This window comes from Polyodon spathula, chromosome 37 (genome assembly GCF_017654505.1).
Source record: "Polyodon spathula isolate WHYD16114869_AA chromosome 37, ASM1765450v1, whole genome shotgun sequence".
NCBI classification, from domain to species: Eukaryota; Metazoa; Chordata; class Actinopteri; order Acipenseriformes; family Polyodontidae; genus Polyodon; species Polyodon spathula.
This window is the reverse complement of record NC_054570.1, coordinates 3,754,768-3,773,287: the sequence shown is the minus strand read 5'-3', so window position 1 is coordinate 3,773,287 and position 18,520 is coordinate 3,754,768. Positions and strand designations below refer to the sequence as shown.

General features: G+C 45.3%; 2 protein-coding genes across 2 annotated transcripts in view; both read right to left on the bottom strand.

The window, feature by feature from the left end:
- The window catches only part of LOC121304304 (zinc finger protein OZF-like), a 727,904-nt gene that overhangs the window by 676,830 nt on the left and 32,554 nt on the right, over window positions 1-18,520 (bottom strand). The gene's annotated exons all lie outside the window — the stretch shown is intronic.
- Window positions 4,714-18,420, bottom strand: LOC121304133 (death domain-associated protein 6-like). Its single transcript, XM_041235098.1, has 12 exons — window positions 18,275-18,420; window positions 16,509-16,792; window positions 15,385-15,756; window positions 13,325-13,456; window positions 12,932-13,048; window positions 10,025-10,256; window positions 9,408-9,607; window positions 9,225-9,283; window positions 8,648-8,814; window positions 7,398-8,136; window positions 6,982-7,153; window positions 4,714-6,075 (listed from the first exon to the last, which is right to left on the bottom strand). Exons 2-12 carry the CDS (start codon window positions 16,767-16,769, stop codon window positions 6,016-6,018), a joined length of 2,511 nt encoding a protein of 836 aa, XP_041091032.1. The 5' UTR covers window positions 16,770-16,792; window positions 18,275-18,420; the 3' UTR covers window positions 4,714-6,015.

Sequence of the window (18,520 nt, the reverse complement as noted above, 5' to 3'; positions counted from 1 at the left end):
AATAATATTCATATGATATTATATAGAGATCTGTGCCCTGTGTTTCAATATTCACAGTTTATTATATTAAAATAATATTCATATGATATTATATAGAGATCTCTGCCCTGTGTTTCAATATTCACAGTTTATTATATTAAAATAATATTCATATGATATTATATAGAGATCTGTGCCCTGTGTTTCAATATTCATAGTCTATTATATTACATTGTGACACAAAACATGATTTAGACAGTTTATATATAAAGTATTGCTGGTTTAGAGTGCTTGGGGGTGGCACTAAAATAATATTCATATGATATATGAGATCTTGCCATGTGTTTCAATATCACAGACAGGATATCAAATATGAATCTGTGCCCTAGGGCAGTGGTTATCAATCCTGGGCCAGTTTATTATATTAAAATAATATTCATTGGGGATGCCCTGTGTTTCAATATTCACATTCATATGATATTATATAGAGCTCTGTGTTTCAATATTCACAGTTTATTATATTAAAAGAATATTCATATGATATTATATAGAACCCTTAATTCAACTGACAAGCGGCTTAATTAGGCCTTTTTAATTGATATTTTATTCTGTGCCCTGTGCTCACAGTTTATTATATTAATATTCATATGATATTATATAGAGATCTGTGCCCTGTGATTTCAAGTTTATTATATTAATATTCATATGATAGTATAGAGATCTGTGCCCTGTGTTTCAATATTCACAGTTTAATCTCCAACTGTTTATAGAGATCTGTGCCCTGTGTTTCAATATTCACAGTTTATTATATTAAAAGAATATTCATATGATAATTAGAGATCTGTGCCCTGTGCAGTTTATTATATTAAAATAATATTCATATGATATTATTCAATAGTTCAACTGACACAAAAAGATTTAGGTTTATATATAAAGTATTGCTGGTTTAGTGCTTTGGCACTGTTTCTATTGCGGTTTGCCATGGTGACTATCAAGACAGAATCAAACTGAATCTGTGCCCTAGGGCAGTGGTTCTCAATCCTGGGCCTTGGGGATCCCTGTGTCTTTCCATCCCAACTGAGCTCTCAATTCCTTAACTAAACCCTTAATTCAACTGACAAGCGGCTTAATTAGGCCTTTTTAATTGTTCTCGGCTCCTAAACAGTTGTAGATTTCAAGTAACTTTTAACATTTTATATAGACGTATCTTCAACTGACAAGAGCAGATGAGTCACTCGGATTATTTCGCTATAATACAAGTTGATTCAGTGAACTACGGAAGGCAAATGAGTCTACTCCTGAAAAATGAGACTCCCCCGCTGGACTGGAATGTGCCCCTAACCTTGTTTGGTACACAATCTCTGACTTGCTCTGACGATCTGATTGGGCAAACCCGTTACCGTTCCACCTTCCTGCTCTGTTGTTACTGTAACATTATTCATTTGGTTACATCTACAGGGTGATGCAAGACCTTTGGCCACAGCTGTACTGCTGATTCTCTGTAATATTAGATAAATGACAACTGTTCAATACTGTAAAGTCTCAAGATGTATCCTGATACTGGGATAGAGCTAACAGACGACACAAGCTAAACAGTCATGCAGCTGTGACAATCAAGTGTTTTGTAAATCAGTCACTCATTTTCATGAAACGCTGTGCCAACCCTTTTAGAAGAGTAATTAAAATAATGAGGCGATTGAGTTGTGCTCCCTGTCTTTGCATAAAGACCCTGCCATGAACTGGTGTGCCGTGCAGCATCTCATTTGTTTGAAAGGAGAGCGAAGAGATTTGAATTTTCCCTTTGCCATTCAGAGCAGGGTTAGCAGGGAGGCTATGCAAAGAAGGGCAAATCCCCTGCTTTCAAAATGAAGGGTGTTTGTGCTTCTACACATTTGATTTAATTCCATGTGTTTTAGCACCACACCTGTGCATTCAGTGTCTCTCTGTACAGAACTTGTATAGAATAACACACCTGTATTGCTGCTTTGTATGTATAGGATAAGGCCACAGCGTGTCAGTATATACACCAATATAGGGATGCCTTGGGGAGTTGTGCTACCCAAGGGGAAGTCAAGAGCCACTAAACCCTGAAAAGTCTGTATATTTGACGTAAGCTGACACCCAGAAGAGCCTTACTGTATTTATAATCCATTTATAACATGGATTATAATTAATTTTATTATCCACCAAAACCAGCCAATCAATACTTTGCATCGATGAAAGCAACCAATCATGTACCTGCAACTGCTGGGAGCCAATCACAGACTGTCAGCTCGACAGCAATGACGCGTCACATAGCAACAGAACGTTGACATTATGTTGGATTGAGAGGGGGGCCGTTGTCCTAGGATTTGTCCCAGGCCCCAAAATTTGTGGCTGCAACCCTGTTAACAAGCAGTTTTTTAAATTTTATATGCTTGCTGTATGAATGTGTGATGCGTGCTGGGTCTCAATGCTTGCTGTATGAATGTGTGATGCATGCTGGGTCTCAATGCTTGCTGTATGAATGTGTGATGCATGCTGGGTCTCAATGCTTGCTGTATGAATGTGTGATGCGTGCTGGGTCTCAATGCTTGCTGTATGAATGTGTGATGCATGCTGGGTCTCAATGCTTGCTGTATGAATGTGTGATGCATGCTGGGTCTCAATGCTTGCTGTATGAATGTGTGATGCATGCTGGGTCTCAATGCTTGCTGTATGAATGTGTGATGCATGCTGGGTCTCAATGCTTGCTGTATGAATGTGTGATGCATGCTGGGTCTCAATGCTTGCTGTATGAATGTGTGATGCATGCTGGGTCTCAATGCTTGCTGTATGAATGTGTGATGCATGCTGGGTCTCAATGCTTGCTGTATGAATGTGTGATGCATGCTGGGTCTCAATGCTTGCTGTATGAATGTGTGATGCATGCTGGGTCTCAATGCTTGCTGTATGAATGTGTGATGCATGCTGGGTCTCAATGCTTGCTGTATGAATGTGTGATGCATGCTGGGTCTCAATGCTTGCTGTATGAATGTGTGATGCATGCTGGGTCTCAATGCTTGCTGTATGAATGTGTGATGCATGCTGGGTCTCAATGCTTGCTGTATGAATGTGTGATGCATGCTGGGTCTCAATGCTTGCTGTATGAATGTGTGATGCATGCTGGGTCTCAATGCTTGCTGTATGAATGTGTGATGCATGCTGGGTCTCAATGCTTGCTGTATGAATGTGTGATGCATGCTGGGTCTCAATGCTTGCTGTATGAATGTGTGATGCATGCTGGGTCTCAATGCTTGCTGTATGAATGTGTGATGCATGCTGGGTCTCAATGCTTGCTGTATGAATGTGTGATGCATGCTGGGTCTCAATGCTTGCTGTATGAATGTGTGATGCATGCTGGGTCTCAATGCTTGCTGTATGAATGTGTGATGCATGCTGGGTCTCAATGCTTGCTGTATGAATGTGTGATGCATGCTGGGTCTCAATGCTTGCTGTATGAATGTGTGATGCATGCTGGGTCTCAATGCTTGCTGTATGAATGTGTGATGCATGCTGGGTCTCAATGCTTGCTGTATGAATGTGTGATGCATGCTGGGTCTCAATGCTTGCTGTATGAATGTGTGATGCATGCTGGGTCTCAATGCTTGCTGTATGAATGTGTGATGCATGCTGGGTCTCAATGCTTGCTGTATGAATGTGTGATGCATGCTGGGTCTCAATGCTTGCTGTATGAATGTGTGATGCGTGCTGGGTCTCAATGCTTGCTGTATGAATGTGTGATGCAATGTGCTGGGTCTCAATGCTTGCTGTATGAATGTGTGATGCATGCTGGGTCTCAATGCTTGCTGTATGAATGTGTGATGCATGCTGGGTCTCAATGCTTGCTGTATGAATGTGTGATGCACGCTGGGTCTCAATGCTTGCTGTATGAATGTGTGATGCATGCTGGGTCTCAATGCTTGCTGTATGAATGTGTGATGCGTGCTGGGTCTCAATGCTTGCTGTATGAATGTGTGATGCGTGCTGGGTCTCAATGCTTGCTGTATGAATGTGTGATGCGTGCTGGGTCTCAATGCTTGCTGTATGAATGTGTGATGCGTGCTTATGCATTAGATACAGAGAAACCTGTCTTTGTTTGAGAAAGTGTAAATTACCAGGGAGAAACCTTTTGCCACACATTAGTCACATATTTAATATATTATTTCTGTTGCATTACACAATTTTGAAACATGCTGGGTCTCATTCCAACACAGGTATCTCAACAATTTTACAATTTGCTTTAAAATTTAAACAAGACATTTATTGTGGCTCTGCCTCCAATTAGGAAACATCCTCTGATTTTATACATATAAAATAAATACAGAATTTATGAAGCCTGCCTGAAGTCTCATAAATGCAGCCCTGTCAGCATACAATTGCTTTATTCTACTGTATAAAACACTGATGTCTGCTCTGCCTTCAATTGCAACCATCTTCAGAGCTACTGATTCTCCATTCTTGAGAATAGCAAATTCCATCCCCCTCACTTTATTAATAATTCAACATGGCATTTGAACATAAATACAATGCTGATAGTTAAAATAAGTAAATTAATAAATACTAAAGCCAAGAGGTTTTGGGGTTTTTTTTTTTTACTCTTGTTGCTGTTATAGTAAGTAAAGCACCTGAAGGCAATTCAAACCTGTCATGATGTTTATAGACATCACTTGGCTCATTGCTGGCATTAAAATAAGCAGGAAAACCTAAGAATTACATTACAACAGTCCAGAAAACCAAATGTCCAGCACAGCTGTGAGAATCATATTTACAGTCTTCCGCTAACAATGTAGTTTATTCTACAGATAAAGGTGTTTTGAAAAGACATGTTTATCTTATTGCTGGCAATAAAAATACATGAGACAGTTCAATAACAGTCCAGCAATGTCACGTGACAGTAATTCTATGTACTCCACAAATTCAGTTTAGTGTTTTATTAGGATTAAAATAACCAGGATAAAATATGAAACACTTTGATAAAAAGGCGTTCTGCTGACCGACTTGTTCTTCTACACAGTTCAGTGCTTTTTATCACCTGACTGTAATTTAAATAGCACCCTTTAATGTAAACACATTGCTTTTTTCTTTGCTAATTCTGCCTTGTTATTTGCTAAATTTGACAAGAGGTGTGTCTCCAGACAGAATGTCTTTATGAAACAAATGGTGCATAGTGACTACATCTTTTACACAGCGGTGATCACTTTTTCAAGGAATGTATGCGCTAGAAAAAACAGCTTTGAGCTCGTTTCTTCATCGTCAGATAATATAATCTAATTAAGAAACTGACATTGTGGATGCTGGATCTCTCAATGCTTGCTGTATGAATGTGTGATACATGCTGGATCTCTCAATGCTTGCTGTGTGATGCATGCTGGATCTCTCAATGCTTGCTGTGTGATGCATGCTGGATCTCTCAGTGCTTGCTGTATGAATCTGATGCTGCCTGCACTGCCTGATTTTTTGTGACACCCTGCAGTTCAAACACAGTGACGCCCACATCAGTTAAACTGAATGACTTTTGAAGCCGTTGATCTTTTAATAATGCATTTTTGGCACAATACTAAACTTTTTTTTTTTTTTTTTTTTAATAAAAATGCTAGATATTGTGCTTTACAGAAAAAGCAGCTACCTTTATAACAAACATGAATTCCATTTGTATTACAAGTAGCTCACAAAACAGAAATATCCCACCAAAAGAAACTTGGCGTTTCCATTAATCTTAAATGTATTTAAATCTCCCACCTTTTTAAACTTATATTTACAAAAATATCAGGCAGTGTGTTTGATAAATACTAAACCCCAGTCCACTACAAAAAAAATCTGTGTTTCTCAAAGCCTGTGTTCTAGTCCAGCTGCTAGTTAGACTAGAGCAGTGTTTGTAAATCTTAGTTCTCTGTATGGATCACTGAACATTGGACAGCCCCATCCACAGGCTTCAGGATCTTGTCACTCAGCCTTCCTATTGTTTGGGTGGGCGGAGTTTTTCAGGGGGGGGGTAACCTGGGAGTCATCCGGAGGTCAGTCGGAGTCGGACAGGACAATCACTTCCTCTGGGTTGCACTGTGTAGCCACGGTGACCTGGAGGAATGAAAGAAGCGCGTTTCAAACCTCAATATTCATCCTGACAATGGAGCAGCAGAGATTTCTGGGATGGGGAGGAAGGGTCCTAATCTCTGGGATGTTCTGCCTTCTCTCAGGGAAGCTGGGACTCGTATCCTTACAAAACAGCTTTATCTTAGTTTTCCAATAAAAACTGCATTTTCTTTTTGTCCTTTTTAAATTAATGTATTTTGTCATTATTAGGCTATTTTTAATTGTTTTCTAAAACAATTTTTAAACTAATAAAACGCAATACATTTTGTATCTGTTTAATGGCTTCATTTTTTTTTTTTTTTGTGAAGCGCCTATGGATCCTTGTGAGGAAAGGTGTATAGAAACGTGAATTGTATTGTATTGTGATGTGAGCTTCATAAGACACAGTTCTAAAACTTAGAATGGGTGAAACTGCTCTGCAATAGAAGTCTTATTTCCATCCCTGTATAACCTTGTATGTGTGTGCTGACAGACGTACGTATTTATGTTAGACCGATTCTGTATCTCTCCCCTCAGATTGTGACGCACTCAATGACTTGTGCTAAAGAAGGTCTTGAGCAAGTTTCATAACTATCGGCTCTCCAGGAAACATGGAAGCACGACAGGTGTGACCAGAAAAACAGCTTCCATGGTCTTGATTCACAAAAACTGAGTTTGTTTTTAAGAATAATTAACGCTGTAGTACCCTCAGATTCCAGATTCTGATATTCTCAATAACATGTGAGCCAAGTAAGTTCCTTAACAAATTTAATCACAATCGGACAAGCTGTTCTCTAGATGGAGGCTAACCCTATATTTGCTGGCACTATCCGAGCTGTGTGAATCGCCACTGACAGACAGGCAGCCTGAGAGAGAGAGAGCGAGAGAGAGGAGGCAGGCAGAGCGACGTACCTTCTTCCTCTTATTGGGATTACACTTGCTGGAACTGGGCTGTGAGCTGCTGACCAGTTGCGACAGCGGAGAGTCTGCTCTGGTGGAGTCAGCTACTGGGAAGACTGTACCGCGAGAGTCGGGGGGACTGCTGGAATACACTTCCCTATCAAGAGAGATCTCCTCATCAACACTGCAGGGAGAGGGGATGAGAGAGAGGATGAAGAGAGGGGAATAGATGGCGGAAGAAAGGGGGGAAGAGGGGGGAGAGAGAGAGATGAGGAAGAGATGGAAGTAGGGGGAAATGGGGAGAGAGAAAAACACTGTACGATTCTCAACTCAGCACTGAACTAACCTCGTGAGGAGTTTGCCAGTGTAACCAGTATAACACTCGGGGATCAATGAACGCTCTCCAGCATCGCTGCCTGACCGCTCACCTGTCCACTGACGCCTTGTTGGCGACCTCTGATCGCCCATTCATCTCTTGTTTCTTATTGGGCGGCGAGGAGCCTTGCTTCCTCTTCACACTCCTGCTGGAGCTGTGATTGGCTGTGGTATCTCTGTGTCCCTCTCCCGATGAGCTGTGATTGGACGCCTGGGAGCAGACAAGTAGGGGAGAGTCGAGAATGTCCGAGAGGGGAGGGGAGGGGGACCGGGGTGAGTTGTCAAGGTTACTAGAGATTAAAACTCTGGGGAGGAGGGGAGAGTCTGCTATGGAGGAGAGACAGGACAGCAGCGACCCACACAGTGACATCTCATTGGCTTTGGGAGACAGCCCTGTGCTCTGAATGGCTGATCCTGAGGAAGACAGGGGCGAGGACTCAATGACCAAGCAGAGAGACAGAGGAGAGTTCCGATTGGCAGTTTTCTGCTCCACCTCCATGATGTCATCACTAGGGGAGTCACCCACTTCCTGGCTGACCTCCCGAGTGCCTGATTGGCTGGGGCTGGCAGGAGGGGAGGGGCTTCCCGTAGCAGCTGCCTCCCCCATTCGGGTTTGCGTGCCACTTGTAGTTTCCTGTGTCTCTGACTTCCTGTCCTCGTGCTGGCTCTTCTCCAATTGGCTGTCCTCTGCCACTTCCTCCCTGTTGCTCTCTGCTTCCTCCTCGGAACAGGAAATCCCGCTCTCTTTGGCCATGAGCCGGTCCTGGGCACCCCCCTCGGCCTTCTCTTCATCTGAGGGGTGAAAAATAAATACAATAAATAAACAAACCAGGAAGAAGCTCAGAAACCAGCACCCTCTGTGCTTCACAAGCCCCTCAACAAAGCAAAGTACACTGCTGTAAAGAAAAGGAAAGGAGCAACTTTTCAAATTTGAACTTTGCCAAAACAAAATAAAACAATTGTCGTATTTTAAGGGACAGCTCTTTACACACTCAAAACGAACGATGGACTTGTTTTATGACGTGCATAACATCAGTGATGTCTGTGTCTGAATTGCTTTTTTTTCAGTATTTCTTAATTCAACACATTACTTTGATTTTCTTATAGATAAATCAACCGGGGAATTACTTTTTTAAAACTTTTACTCAGGAGCGTGTGCCAGGAGAGAGTTTTGTTTTTCTTCTAAACGTCGCAGAAAGAGGATTTCTCGTCCGAGGATCGCGGTGTATCCAGACCACTCTCCCTCCTCCTGCCGCAATGCTGGTTTTCTGTTCCCGCTCCTGAGAAAGTTTAAAAAACTCACCTTCTCCCTCCGCTGCCCTCTCCAGCTCCTCCTCAATATCAGGGTCTGAAGAGAACTCTTCCTCCTCCTCCTCCTCCTCTTCATCCTCCTCCTCCTCCTCCTCTCTATTCATCGACAGTGTTTTGTCCTGCAGTGAAAATAAAAACAGAAAATAAACCCCTCCCCCCCTTCAGTCGATAATATCGCCCTTGTCTTTCATTCAGGGAGACCTCTCTTTCAGAGACCTAAGTTTTAGGGTTTGCACCGCGCTGGCGACCGGTCTTAAAACTTTAAGCGTTTATTATAGTTTACTGCAGTTTTAGAGCATAGTGCTCTAACAGCACAGTGTTACGAATGGAGCGCCAGACATCAAACACACAGTGTGCTCGTTTAAAAGTTGCAACTAGGTTGGCCCTTCTGTCCATTATAAAGGTCAACTATTGCTCTAACCAGCAGTCAGATACAAGCCATAAAACACTCAGGAGAGCTTCAGTCTATGTAACTGTAGCTCCGCTAATATCCTGGTATTTATATTTACTGGCAGGTCAGTCACACTCACCAACCACTATCACTGAAAATGCTGATCACTCAGAGCCACTGAGGGTCTGCCCAGCTACAATCCAGGGGGCCGACTACCCCCCCAAGAGTCTCTTTAACCTGGTTAAAGAATGCCCCGACCAAGTATCAACACACCTAGACAAGCAGTTAAGTAATGCGTGCCCCTGTCTGTGTGCATATATACCTGTCAGAGTGTGTATATATGTGTGTGTCTCCGCTTTACCTGTGCTCCGCTGGTCCCCTCTCCCTCCTTCTCCTTCTTCTCTTTCTCTCTCTCGATCCTCCTGTTCCTCTCCTGCTCCTCCATCTCATCCTGAAAGGCCGCGTATTTCGTGATGACCTGGTCTATGCTGGACAGTGCCAGCGCCCTATTGGAGTGCAGCTTCTTTGAGAGGGAGGGGTCTGAGAGGGCGGGGTCTGCCCCTGATTGGATCACACAAAGAAAGGGAGAGAGGGAGGTCACCGAAATATATTATATTGTATCTTGATTCAAGTAGCCCATCAGGCCCATCACGTGCATTATGCATAACACACTCAATGAGCTGAGCTTTGCTGTAATCACAACCTCAGTGAGTGTGTCTCGCCTCACTGTACTCTCATATCAGTGCGTCTCTCCTCTCTATTCTCCTCGCCCCTCTCTCTGTACTCTCCTATCTCAGGTGCACCTCTCTCCTATGTCAAGGTGCCTCTTATAGGCGAGACTGGTGAGGTGCCTCAGTGTGTGTGTGTGTCTCCTCTCTGTACTCGTCAGTGAGGTGGCTCAGTGTGTGTGTGTGTCTCCTCTCTGTACTCGTCAGTGAGGTGGCTCAGTGTGTGTGTGTGTCTCCTCTCTGTACTCACGGGCGCTGTACTGGTCGGTCAGGTGGCTCCCGAAGTTGTAGACCAGGTCAAGGTGCCGGCGCTCCTGCAGTCTGTTCCCCACGTCCCGGAAGGCGTCCTGGGCCAGACTCTGCAGCTGCTTCCTGCCGAGCCCCAGCTGATGCTTCTCACTGGCTCTCGTCATCACGTGCAGGATATCCGAGTAGTCCGGGAACGCACCGCTCTGCGACGGGTTATTGATGAAGCGCTCCACCTGACACCCGAAACACAGCAAATCAAACAGGATCCCGAAACACAGCAAATCAAACAGGACCCCGAAACACAGCAAATCAAACAGGACCCCGAAACACAGCAAATCAAACAGGACCCCGAAACACAGCAAATCAAACAGGACCCCGAAACACAGCAAATCAAACAGGACCCCGAAACACAGCAAATCAAACAGGACCCCGAAACACAGCAAATCAAACAGGACCCCGAAACACAGCAAATCAAACAGGATCCCGAAACACAGCAAATCAAACAGGACCCCGAAACACAGCAAATCAAACAGGACCCCGAAACACAGCAAATCAAACAGGACCCCGAAACACAGCAAATCAAACAGGACCCCGAAACACAGCAAATCAAACAGGACCCCGAAACACAGCAAATCAAACAGGACCCCGAAACACAGCAAATCAAACAGGACCCCGAAACACAGCAAATCAAACAGGACCCCGAAACACAGCAAATCAAACAGGACCCCGAAACACAGCAAATCAAACAGGACCCCGAAACACAGCAAATCAAACAGGACCCCGAAACACAGCAAATCAAACAGGACCCCGAAACACAGCAAATCAAACAGGACCCCGAAACACAGCAAATCAAACAGGACCCCGAAACACAGCAAATCAAACAGGACCCCGAAACACAGCAAATCAAACAGGACCCCGAAACACAGCAAATCAAACAGGACCCCGAAACACAGCAAATCAAACAGGACCCCGAAACACAGCAAATCAAACAGGACCCCGAAACACAGCAAATCAAACAGGACCCCGAAACACAGCAAATCAAACAGGACCCCGAAACACAGCAAATCAAACAGGACCCCGAAACACAGCAAATCAAACAGGACCCCGAAACACAGCAAATCAAACAGGACCCCGAAACACAGCAAATCAAACAGGACCCCGAAACACAGCAAATCAAACAGGACCCCGAAACACAGCAAATCAAACAGGACCCCGAAACACAGCAAATCAAACAGGACCCCGAAACACAGCAAATCAAACAGGACCCCGAAACACAGCAAATCAAACAGGACCCCGAAACACAGCAAATCAAACAGGACCCCGAAACACAGCAAATCAAACAGGACCCCGAAACACAGCAAATCAAACAGGACCCCGAAACACAGCAAATCAAACAGGACCCCGAAACACAGCAAATCAAACAGGACCCCGAAACACAGCAAATCAAACAGGACCCCGAAACACAGCAAATCAAACAGGACCCCGAAACACAGCAAATCAAACAGGACCCCGAAACACAGCAAATCAAACAGGACCCCGAAACACAGCAAATCAAACAGGACCCCGAAACACAGCAAATCAAACAGGACCCCGAAACACAGCAAATCAAACAGGAACCCGAAACACAGCAAATCAAACAGGACCCCGAAACACAGCAAATCAAACAGGACCCCGAAACACAGCAAATCAAACAGGACCCCGAAACACAGCAAATCAAACAGGACCCCGAAACACAGCAAATCAAACAGGACCCCGAAACACAGCAAATCAAACAGGACCCCGAAACACAGCAAATCAAACAGGACCCCGAAACACAGCAAATCAAACAGGACCCCGAAACACAGCAAATCAAACAGGATCCCGAAACACAGCAAATCAAACAGGACCCCGAAACACAGCAAATCAAACAGGACCCCGAAACACAGCAAATCAAACAGGACCCCGAAACACAGCAAATCAAACAGGACCCCGAAACACAGCAAATCAAACAGGACCCCGAAACACAGCAAATCAAACAGGACCCCGAAACACAGCAAATCAAACAGGACCCCGAAACACAGCAAATCAAACAGGACCCCGAAACACAGCAAATCAAACAGGACCCCGAAACACAGCAAATCAAACAGGACCCCGAAACACAGCAAATCAAACAGGACCCCGAAACACAGCAAATCAAACAGGACCCCGAAACAAACAGGATCCCGAAACACAGCAAATCAGCTGTAAAACACAACACAAAAACATGACACAACATAATACAAATATATTCAAGGGTGTGCAGTTAACATCACCCGACGCCCAGGACATTAAGATGTGTCTGAGGGACAAGATTTACCCCCCCCCCCCCCCCCCCCCCCACTACATTCGTTCTGTTGGTTAGAAAAACACTTGGAGATTTCCAGAGAGCCACGTAAGTTTCTGACAAATTCTAGCGCAGACACAAATATAAAAAAAGTGAGTTACCTCTAAACCTCAAACCAAACTATATACTCAGATATACACAAACCCTCAGTCACACACACAGTAACAAACATACCAAAATGAATTCAACATTCGTACTCATTTACATTGCTTTTGTCGACAGTAAATTTGACTGCCAGCTCTTGTTGATATCTGGGTAGCGGTGTGTGTGTGTGTGTGTGTGTGTCTCACCCTCTTGTTGATCTCTGGGTAGCGGGGTGTGTGTGTGTGCGTGTGTGTTTCTCTGTGTCTCACCCTCTTGTTGATCTCTGGGTAGCGGGGTGTGTGTGTGTGTGTGTGTTTCTCTGTGTCTCACCCTCTTGTTGATCTCTGGGTAGCGGGGTGTGTGTGTGTGTGTGTGTGTGTGTGTTTCTCTGTGTCTCACCCTCTTGTTGATCTCTGGGTAGCGGGGTGTGTGTGTGTGTGCGTGTGTTTCTCTGTGTCTCACCCTCTTGTTGATCTCTGGGTAGCGTGTTCCACTGTACTGGATTCTCTGCTCAATCACCCGGCCCGTCTGAGCAGAGCAGCCCTTCAGCTCACACAGCTTCTCATAGATCTTCATCATCTGAAACCAACCAATAACCAATAGTCAATCAATACAACAGATAAGCAATAATCAACACACTGCGCAGCCCTTCAGCTTAGAGATTCTAATGAAGAACCACTAATCAACACCCTGTTCAATCTTTACAAATGCTGAAACACTCACATGACTGCCCTTTAAAGTAGCCTTGGTCAGCACTGCTTTAAAAGGACGGCCATGTTAATAACGCTAATGGATGTGAGAGAATGGATCTGCAATGCTAATGCCAGTGTTCCCGGTCTCCCCCCCGGCGATCACCTTGCGCTTAAGCCTGTGCTCCTGGATGTAGCTGGAGTCCTCGTCCTGCAGATCCTCCAATTCCAGCTCCTTCTCCTGCAGCTTCTGGATCTCATCAGAGTACACCTTCAACAGGCTCTCCAGGTACCGGATCTGAGACAGACTCCTCCGCTCTCTCTCCGCTCTCCCGACACAGAGACACCTGGACGGAGCCTGTTCTCGGACAACTTCTGATGAGACTACTCTAGGTCTGCGACTCCTCTCTTTCCTCGACCTTAATTGGAATTGTGTTCAGTTCTGGTCACCTCGCTATAAAAAAGATATTGCTGCTCTAGAAAGAGTGCAAAGAAGAGCGACCAGAATTATTCCGGGCTTAAAAGGCATGTCATATGCAGACAGGCTAAAAGAATTGAATCTGTTCAGTCTTGAACAAAGAAGACTACGTGGCGACCTAATTCAAGCATTCAAAATTCTAAAAGGTATTGACAGTGTCGACGCAAGGGACTTTTTCAGCCTGAAAAAAGAAACAAGGACCAGGGGTCACAAATGGAGTTTAGAAAAAGGGGCATTCAGAACAGAAAATAGGAGACACTTTTTTACACAGAGAATTGTGAGGGTCTGGAATCAACTCCCCAGTAATGTTGTTGAAGCTGACACCCTGGGATCCTTCAAGAAGCTGCTTGATGAGATTTTGGGATCAATAAGCTACTAACAACCAAACGAGCAAGATGGGCCGAATGGCCTCCTCTCGTTTGTAAACTTTCTTATGTTCTTATGTTCTTATGAGACTGACAGAGACTGACAGGAGGGAGAGAGAGGGGCTGTGAGAGGAGAGAGAGACAGAGACTGACGGGAGGGAGATAGAGGGGCTGTGAGAGGAGAGAGAGACAGAGACTGACAGGAGGGAGAGAGAGGGGCTGTGAGAGGAGAGAGAGACAGAGACTGACAGGAGGGAGAGAGGCTGTGAGAGGAGAGGAGAGAGACAGAGAGGACAGAGTGAGACAGAGGAGAGAGACAGTGAGAGGACAGAGTGAGAGTGAGAGGAGAGTAAGACAGTGAGAAGAGAGTGAGAGAGTGAGACAGTGAGAGGAGAGCGAGACAGTGAGAGGATAAGTAAACATGACAGTAAACATGGATAAGATCAAAATTATGATATTTCAGAAGAAAGCCAGACCTCACGGAAACAAATACCACTTCAAAACACAAAAACAAACTGAAGTGCTATCGGCTCTAAACAGAAATACACCCCGGCAGAATACCTGGTCAGGGTGAGAGACACAAAGCAGAGGCAGATCCTGACCAAGTACAGACTCAGTGACCACCACCTGGCCATCGAAACAGGACGACACAGACAGTCCTGGCTGCCCAGAGGCTATGTGGTCACTGTGAACTGGGAGAAGTCGATACAGAGATGCACTTTCTATTACACTGCAGTAAATACAGCAAAATTCTGTCCCAGAATTCCCCAAACATGCCCGACTGTCAGTCCTGCTGGGGGAGGACACACACACACCCATACTAGCTGGCCAGTAAAGACTTGTCACAGCCTGAGGGACACACAGTGAACTCGTCACACCACAATCCCATCACAGGGATGCAACTGAGAGTGAGGGAGAGGGAACGATGAAGGATGGAAACAGAGTAAGGGGAAAGGGACGGTGAGAGGGAAGGAGAGGAAGGGTGGAGAGAGGGAGAAAGGGAGGGTGAGAGGGAAGGAAAGGGAGAGAGAGAAGAAGAGGAAGGGAGGAGAGAGGGAGAAGGGGAAGGTGAGAAGGAAGGAGAGGAAGGGAGAAGAGGGAGAAAGTGAGGGTGAGAGGCAAGGAGAGGGAGAAAGGGAGGGTGAGAGGGAAGGAGAGGAAGGGCAAAAGAGGAAAGGGAAGAGGGAAGGAAGAAGAGAGGAAGAAATGGAGGGTGAAAGAAGTGAGAGAAATGTTTTAGTAATGTTTACTGTTTTGCAAACTTGTTCATTCTTGTCATGCCAACAAAGCTTACTGAATTTAATTCAGAGGAGAAAGACAAAGGCAGAGAGAGTGAGAGAGAGAGAGCATATATAGTTTAAAAAAAAAAAAAACAGACCTCACCTGTCTCTTGGATGCCTTGGCAGTTTTGCCTCTCTCCTCCTCCTCCTCCTGTTGCTGCTCTGCGGGCTCCTCTGTCCCCTGCACCGGTCCCGCGGGGTCGCATGTCTCCACGCCGTGCTGCTGCGTGTGCGTGCCAGCGTGGCTCAGCTGCAGCTTGCGCTTGTGCGAGTTTGCGCGCAGCGCGGTGCACAGCTCGCTGATGAACACGTACGCCTTACCCCGCCGTCTCTGCACGTGGGTCAGGCAGCGCCCGAGCGCGTTGCGGAACTCCACAGAGCCCAGGTACTGCTTGCTGGCTTGGCTCTGCTTCGAACACAGGTACGAGATCACCTCTGGGTGGTCAGAGGTGAGGCCGGAGCAGTACTGCACAAACTGAGAGACACGGACAAAGAGAGACAGACAGGCGAGACAGCTTCAACACTGCAGAGCTGTGTAAGAGAAGCACAGATTAAGAAAGACGTAGATGCATTTTCCATTGATCTGCTCCAAATACACTGAATTAAGGGAGAAATATTTTCAAAAATTCCCCAGAGTCATTAAAAAAAAATTAAAAGCGCTCCTGGCAATAACGTTCTGCCGCCCGCATGTACAGAATTCCTGGGGAGAACCCTGCAGTTTATCGTTACACCACTAACTGCTACTATTAAACTACAAGAGGGGGGAGAGGGGGGTCCTGTTTAATATAGACGGAGGGGGGGGTGTTATATCCTGTACAGGTGGGGCGGAGTGGTTCATCAGTATATCTATGTTATTGTTGATTTGTGTTTAAATGATTTGGCAATACTGGAGCACTGCCAATAAAACATGAGCGAGCGAGAGACAGAGAGAGAGAAATAAGGCAATTGTCAAAATTGCAGTGCTGAACGTTCAGAGACAGATAGAGAGAGATGGGGAGGGACAGAAGACGGTGAGAGAGGTGTGGGATAACACCAGGGAGGTGAGGGGGTTAGGGATGAGAGACGGGAGAAGATTAGAGAGAGGGGGCGAGAATGACAGGGGAGGGAGGTAAAATGAGAGAGAGAGTGAGACAGAGAGATATTACTCTCCACACCAGGTCTTGCACATTCAGAGATCCTCGACAGCAGTGAACTAACCCTCACCTTCTTGTAAACAAAGCTACGTACCTCATGAAACAGGGCCATGTTCACCAGCAGACCAGAAGAGCTCTGATTCGTGGAGAAGGAAGGGGCGGGCCATGGATCAGGCTTGTGATTGGAAGAGGTAGGAGGATCAGATGTTGGCTTTGTCGAGTGATTGGTGGGTGACGGAGGGGTGTGGGACCGCTGTGGCATGTGATTGGTGGGACCTCTGGGAGGGGGCGTGTGACTGGTGGAGGAGCTGGGCAGTTCATCTTCATCATCATCGAGAATGATGATGCTGTTCATAATGGCCGTTCCAACAGAGGGCGCTAGAGAGAGGAGCGGGGGCAAAGAGAGGGTTTGAGAGAGCAGGACAATCCAGACACGCATATCAAAAAGAGGCTGCAAGGGTTTCAACATAGCAGAGAGAAACGCCTGCAATTTTACAACAAGCGTTCAGAACCTGACATCGTTCTCAACATCAGCGATAATCATCATGCAAACCCCTGGGGTCTCTTTATTTCACATTTTGTTCATAAAAATGAAGTAAATATTTTCCTTGGTGACCTCAAAGACAAACACATGCTTCCTGTGCTTATTCCAAGTTTCAGCAACTCGCTCTGGGTCACACACAGAGTCAGTGGCTGAGCTGGGATTTAAACCAGGGTCCTCCTTGGTTATAACCCTGTTTCTTTAACCACTGGACCACACAGAGTGACATGCATGTATGTTGAGCAGCTTTCACGAGACAGGAAGCCTGGGTCTGCAGCTGAAAATAAAAATGACTTCCTTGGAGGGAGAATGTACACAAACTGATCCACTGAGCAGAATGCGGGCCTGTGGAGGGGAAGCGCAACAATGCTAGTGTTTCACTTTCTCTGCAGCTGGGCTATGGATGTGCTGTGCTTTTACCAGCTATTGGGAAAAGCTGTGTGGTCCAGTGGGTAAAGAAACAGGCTACTAACCAGACATTCCCTGGTTCAGATCCCAGCTCAACCACTGACTCAGTGTGTGTGACCCTGAGCAAGTCACTGAACCTCCTTGTGCTGCGTCTTTGGGGTGAGACGTTGTTGTAAGCAACTCTGCAGCTGATGCATGGTTCACACACCCTAGTCTCATATCTTGTAAAGCACTTTGTGATGGTGCTCCACTATGAAAGGGGCTATATAAAAAGATTATTATTAGTATTATATAAATACCAAGTTACATATTCAAAAAGCAGTATTATTACAGCTGCAAATGACACAGTTTTGTTTTTTATTACCTTCCTATGTTTACAGTAAACAATTCGTTTAGTTTGTGTTTTTTTTTTTTTGTTGTTGTTGTTGTTTGTTTGTTTTGTTTTTATAATGTAAACGTGTCTGGTCTAGTAGCGAATTCAACACATCACTCCAAAACAACTTACTATAAACTACATATCTAGGACAATACCAAAAAAAAAAAATCAACGACACACGTTTCGACTCGAAATGAACTGCATAAGCCTTGAAACAGTCTTCAGACATTCACAGCGGTTTTACACGTCGCCGCCTATATTAAACAGTGAGACCTGTGCTGGAAGCAATGCCAGAGGCATGTCGCCGGTGAGATTAGCCATCGACACAGCACTTGGTGGCGGCGGGGAGGGGGGGGGCTTCTCAAATTGGAGCTTAAAAATGCAGCTGCATCACCACCAAGCGATCACAACCCGGCTATGAGGAACTGTGCGTCAACACGAACACTCTTCGTGCCTGCGGTATGCAACGGATAGCACCGAACATGCAAAAGTCTGCAACATTTGTTTTGCCCCGGAAAGCAGACTCTTAGCTTACCCACTCTTCAAACCACCGCTCCGCCTTGTGTTTTCTCTCGCTGGCTTTCAGACCGCTGCAAGCTCCGATCTGATTGCAAGCGCACCGGCAAAGCCGTCTTTCATTCGTTGGCTGCCACAAGGCTGTAGTGGGGAGACGCGACGTACAGACACATGGCGGCGCCCATTCCCTGCTTCGAAATGGGATTTCGTGCCGTACAGACGCACAGCAATCGCAGACATGCGATCATTTCATGACATTTCAAAA